General features: G+C 40.4%; 1 protein-coding gene across 6 annotated transcripts in view; it reads left to right on the top strand.

Annotated features, from left to right (window-relative positions):
* The first annotated feature begins 232 nt into the window (after positions 1-232).
* SREK1 (splicing regulatory glutamic acid and lysine rich protein 1) overlaps positions 233-6,000 on the top strand; it is a 54,282-nt gene continuing 48,514 nt past the window's right edge. For 3 of the 6 annotated variants that reach the window (XM_073235615.1, XM_073235614.1, XM_073235610.1), the window contains exon 1: positions 650-1,229. Coding sequence is in view for 2 of the 6 variants with exons in the window: in XM_037026110.2 (XP_036882005.1) it covers positions 369-529 (161 nt within the window). In the remaining 4 variants the exon portion in view is untranslated. Of the gene's footprint in view, positions 530-649; positions 1,230-6,000 lie in introns of those variants that run through there. The other 3 variants (XM_037026110.2, XM_037026109.2, XM_073235612.1) reach the window with 2 other exon arrangements.

Below are 6,000 nucleotides of genomic sequence, written 5' to 3'. Positions count from 1 at the left end.
TCTCCCGGGTTGACAGGAGCACAAGAATTTCATAGAGACGGAGCCGGGGGTGGGGGGCGGGGCGAGGGGTTAGGAGGCGGATGGATAACAATCTCGGTGGGGAGCAGAGCAGCAGCCGCCACAGCCTCAGGTGCCTGAGAGCTCCGGGCCTCAGCTGCTCCGAACCCGCCTGGTTGCCGGGGCGACGCTTCCGGCGAGCGCGCGCAGCCTGGGGAGCAGGGGAGTTGTGAACTAGGCGGCTAGACCTGCCCGCCGCTGCGAATTCGCCCGCGGGAGCGCGCTCGCGGCCGCGCGTTCTCCGCTTTCCCGGCTCCGTCGCTGACGCGTGGTAGACGTTGGGGAACGGGAGGCAGCGGCAGCGGGTCGGGATGAACAGCGGTGGCGGCTTCGGTTTGGGCCTAGGCTTCGGCCTCACCCCGACTGCGGTGATTCAGGTGACGAATCTGTCGTCGGCGGTGACCAGCGAGCAGATGCGGACGCTTTTTTCCTTCCTAGGAGAAATCGAGGAGCTGCGGCTCTACCCCCCGGAGTAAGTGCTGGAGCTCGGCTGGGGGAGGGGCGCGGGCGCCATGGGGACCTCGGCGTCGAGGCTTCGGGGGGAGCGCGGACGGGGGCGCGCAGCGCGTCACGTGACCCCGGCCTCCCTCCCGTGCCCGTGCTTAATTAGGGCGCGCGCTCCTGCGACCTTGTGAATTGCACTTCGTGGGTAGATCCCTTACAAAAGATTTAAAGAGGTGGCTTTTTTCGTGCCTCCCGGACTCGTTGTCACCGCCGGGTCCACGTATTTAGTGCCCGCCCCCTTCCCTTTTTTCTTCCCGAACTTAAGATGGCCGCAGGTGGGCCCGGAATAGCCCTCATGGCGAACGCCTGGTAGCGTTTTTGCAACGTGAAAATCGCAGAGACTGCGCCCGAGAACCTGCCCAGCCCTTGGGGCCTTTAGGGTCAGTCTGTTATTGCTGAAGAGAAAGCCTGCAGCTGATCACAAGATGGTATTAGGACCATATTTGTTACCCAGGGCAGTGTTCACAAATTTAGCATCTTTTTGGTTAATCCATCCTTGTTAAAGATCACGTCTTTTAGCCTTTTTGGCAGCAGATTAAAATTTCCTCCTTGAAGGTCACACTGTCCTAAGCCTTTCAGAAAAAGTATTAGTTGGTGCAGGATTTTCCCTTTCTGTATACTTTTAACCGGATCTCGACTGGCATTCTCGGGTTGCGGACACTTCCTAAGTAAGTGTATTTTGAAGTGAAATTTCCCTTGTACGATACCATCTACACACCAGATTTGTAAGGGCTGCGAGGGTTGTTTACACTAATCTTTTTTTTTAAGGTAGAGCGTAGAACCTTAAGTTCTTCAGTATTTTGTTAATTGTGTCAAAATCCTTTGAAGGAATGGATAGTAGCTGCTGAAGCTTTTTTGTTTTTAATTTGACATTTTGTTTATTTCATAGTGATGCATGTGGACCTGTTTTAAGATTTGCGTTTAAGTGTATTGCGTTGATACTGCATACTTATAAAGTTTGGTATTTGGGTTAATTTTAGTTTGTAAATTTTTCTTCTCTGCGTTTTATTTTGAAATACTTCCTGCATACAGAACATTCGAAGGAATAACACCCGTGGTCCCTTTACCTGCTCTCATTTGCCACGGTTGGTTTCTCTCTCTCCCCTTCTGCACCTCTACAAACCCACACTCCTCCTTCTTGCTATCTATCCTTTTGAAAGTAATTGCAGACACCATGTCCATTCATCCCTCAACACTCAAATATATCTCTCTTTAGAACAAGTACATTGTTCTGCATTACCACAATACGATGAACATATCCAAGAATTTTAACATTAATAATGTGTAACAGGTAGTTCCTATTGAAATGTTCCTATTTACCTATTAATTTTTTTTCTTTTTCTGAACTAGAATATAATCAGAGACCACTATTGCATTTGTCTGTATTCTTTAAGCCATTGTCACCTTTTAAGAAGTCTTTTCATGTCTTTGACATTGATACCTTGTTTTGTAGTCTGTTTTGTAACATGACTCATAATCGGGGTTTAAATAGACTGTTTCTCCATGAATTGATTCAGGTGATACATTTTTATCAGTACTTTTACAGTGTATACATATACACCTTTTGACTGTGACATAGCTTTGAGTATCTTAGCTTTTGAAAATACATCTCTTTAATAGAATGTGGTGTATAAGTTTCTCATTAACATTTAAGGAATTGAGTTGCTACTATGAACTCAGATTTTAAATTCTTTGGCATAAGGCAGTGATTTAGTTTCTTTTTAGTTTCTAAACTTTAGGTATTAGTGAAACATTCATTCTAAAGGTTAAAAATTCTACTTGTCATTTTTTATGCTGCCAGATGAATTTTTGTTACAACTTTTTACACAACAAATGAGTAACATGTTGTAAAAACCTTTTTACAGTAGTAAGAAATCTTTGTAGTTTTTTCAGTAACCATTTTATTCTGGTATAATGTGCGAACAGTAAAGTACATCGTTAAGTGTGTATAGTTCAATGAATTACCACAAAGTGAATATATCTGTGTAACTAGCACCCATGCCAGAATTATCTGTGCCCTCCTTCAAGTGACTGACTCCCAAAAGGTAATCCCATTCTGATTTCTAACACACATTTGTAACATCAACACCTGTATTGATCTTTTTTGTTTGCTGGTTTTCTTCACTTCTCTGATCTTCAAAAGTACTAATAAGAAAGGATGTGTCACCTACTTAAGTTTATTTAGTTAAAAAATTTAATACAACCCATATAGTCACTTTATGAGAAATAGAGAACACCATCTGTGATCCATCCACTCTTTAACAAAAACCTCTCTCCATTTCCATGTATTTTCCTCCAGTTTTTTTGATACGCATTTACTTTTAATATAGAATATTCAAAGGATTTATACACTTTCTTCACTCAACCTGCAGTAAGCATTTTTGATACTGCTGCATTTTATTTATAGTAATATTTAAAGACTTTATGTCCTGTGTGTTCTTGAATTTCATCATTGGATATATTGGTTGCTTTTGTGTGTGTGTGTGTGTATTATAAGTCAGTAGCTTTTAGCTAGAAGCATTTGAAAACGTGTATTTTTGATTGCCAACAGTGATTGGAGTGCTTTCTGGTATTTAGTGCCATCAGTAGTTGGTAAGATTTTACATAGGGAAGAATACTGTCATCCAAAATACCACTTGATCTGTACTGAGAAAATGGTTACAAATTTTGTATCATATTTCCATATATAAAACTACATACTTAGTCCATGTTTTGGATTATATCCTTTCTGATAGATCCTCAAATGATGTATATTAATGTAAAATATTGGACATACTATTACCACATTGACTTTAAAAATTGTACAGCGCTGTCAACTTGTTTAATGAAAACAAAATAACCAGTTAGGGCCCAGGAAATTTAACTGATGCTCAGAAAGTTGGTTCTGTGATTTCTCCAGAATTTTCCAGTGAGAAATTCTGACTTTTTTCAAAAACAATTGTATGAAGTTGTATATTTAAGAAAGAAAACAAAACTTGATTGAGCAAATGAGGTCAGTAAAATCTGCTGCATTTGGATACTGCTACTTTCTTCAGAGGCAGGCATTTAGAGCAAGTGAAATATGTAAACTCCTTTTAAAAATTAAAACTACGTAAAAATTACATTTAAAAATGATAATCCTATTTAATTAAAAAAGGTAAATATATGTAGTATCTTAGATGTACTAGAGAGATCTAATATGATTTGGGAACTGATTATAAATACCCACTTGTTTGCTGAGATATTCATCATCTGTATTTAGATGTGCCGCTGTATCATATTTTAACCTACAATATTCACAATAAAAGTCTGTTAAATATAAATTGATCTTTACACTCTATTATGAGGAAGGTAATTGGAGATGAAGGTGAAGAAAATTGCTTAAGGCGGTGGTGTGGCCAAGCCTAGTATCCATGCTCCTCTGATACACTGTTCAGAACAGACTGTCATTCTTTTAACCATTTCCTGGACTTTTTAAGTCTTGGTGTCATCTCTTAATATGTAGTTGCTTTACCTACCAGGCTCATGTTCCTCTTCCTGTGAATGTTTTACTTTTGATGTGATGTGGGTTTCAAGTTAGGGATATTTGGAAGTGCATTTTTAGTTCTCAACAGTGATTACGTAGGTCCATTCTGTCACAAAAGAATCTGTCAGTTCAGGAAATAAGAGCTTCAGTGTAGCTTACCAGACTTTTGAGGAGAATGTACTTATTACAGTTGCTAGAACTTTAGTTACTCATTGTAATCATAGATATCTTTGGTTGCAAGGGACAGAAACAATACTACCCAATCTAGTTCAAGAAGAGACATAATTATTAAAAAGATGGAGATTTCCCTGAATTGAAAAATAAAGACTCCAGTACAGCCAGCCCTCATGGGAACTGGGACTGGGAACCAGAAGGGTTATCAGCATCCAAAGGGACAGTTGGCCTCTTCTCAGAGGCTTTATTAAAACAGTTTGTTTCTGGTATCTGCTCTTACTTTCTTTGCAGGACTGTTCTCTACTCACTCATCTGGCATCTGGCCTAAGCCCAGACTCTCTGACTCTCCAGCCCAAGAGGGAATCTGATGGTTCCAGGTTGATTTAGTTAAACCACTCAAATTAGAGGTTGCTGGTTAGCCAGTGAAATGGACCCTTGTGGCACGTGGTTCATCAGTTTTGGCTAGAAGCTTACAAGATGTGTTGAAGGTTTCACATCAGGAAACTGTTAAGGCCTGTGCTGAAAGTATATATAGACTGTCTTTGTAGCACGTATAGGAGGGACTCCTAATCACTTTGATGTTATCAAATCGCTTTCCAGAAGATTTGGAAACCTGAGCCTTGAAGAGAAGTACAATTGTTCAAAAAGGGAGTAGGCCATCATGGCCAAGTGGAACAGGTACAAAGATGGCCCTCATACTAGGACGGGTTCTGGAAATACACATATTTTTATGACTGGTTTTGTGGGTGCATTAACATGAAGCAAGAACAGAAGGGTGTCTTTGAAGAAATTTAAGCAGTGGACATGATGAAATTTAGAGTTTAGAAAGATCACTCTGGCAGCTTTGTGGAAAACCATTTATAGAGTTGAGATTAATTAATTAAACCATTAATAAGGAGGCAGTGTGATTGGTTAGGAACTGTTGTAATCCGGGTAAGAAATAATTTCCTGAATTACAGCATGGATAATGAGAATGATGAAAGAATTAACATGATAAATAGTTGGGAAGCAATCTTTACAGGATTTAATGACCAACTGGGTGAAGAAGGGTCAAAGATGGAAACTCCCAAACCTCAGTAGTTTGATAAAAAAAGATTATTTCTTCTGGTGAACTGGTGGGGTGGGAAACTCTACTCATTGATTTTACTCACTCTGGGATGAAGTTAATAATCAGTTACCCATCTCTTGAAGGTTGTTGGTCTCTTTGGCAAAGGAAAAGAGCCAAGCAATGACCCTTAAAGCTAGTGAGTAGTGACACGTCAATTCTGCTCATATTTAATTGGCCAGAGCAAGTTTTGTGGCCACACCTATCTTCAAGGAACAAAGAAATGGAATTTTACCATTTAGCCAGAGGAGATTTGGAAATATTTGGTCAACAGAACTAATGAAGATCACATTAGTGACTTTTCAGGTTTCTGATTTGGGTAGTGTGATTGTATCTTTAACTGAGATATAAAGTATAGGACAAAGGGCAGGATTGGTGAAGAAGGAGGATGATGAATTTAATTTTAGACTCAATAAGTAGTGGAGCCTTTTACCATCAGGGTGTAATATTTCAGCAGTTGCTTGGATCTGGGAGTGTAGAGCTCAGGAGAGGCCTAAATTGGTGGTGTGGTAGTGTCAAGTGAGTTAAGTCTGGATGTGAACGTTTTCACCTCAGTGACTAATACAAAGTACTGGACTTAGATGTTGAGTGGGGAGGATTGTTGAAGTGCGCTGACCTGAAGCTCTGATTGGATAGATTTACACAGGACTGAATT

The sequence above is a fragment of the Manis javanica genome, chromosome 1 (genome assembly GCF_040802235.1).
Source record: "Manis javanica isolate MJ-LG chromosome 1, MJ_LKY, whole genome shotgun sequence".
Lineage (NCBI taxonomy): Eukaryota > Metazoa > Chordata > Mammalia > Pholidota > Manidae > Manis > Manis javanica.
This window is presented reverse-complemented; position numbering and strand designations above follow the sequence as displayed.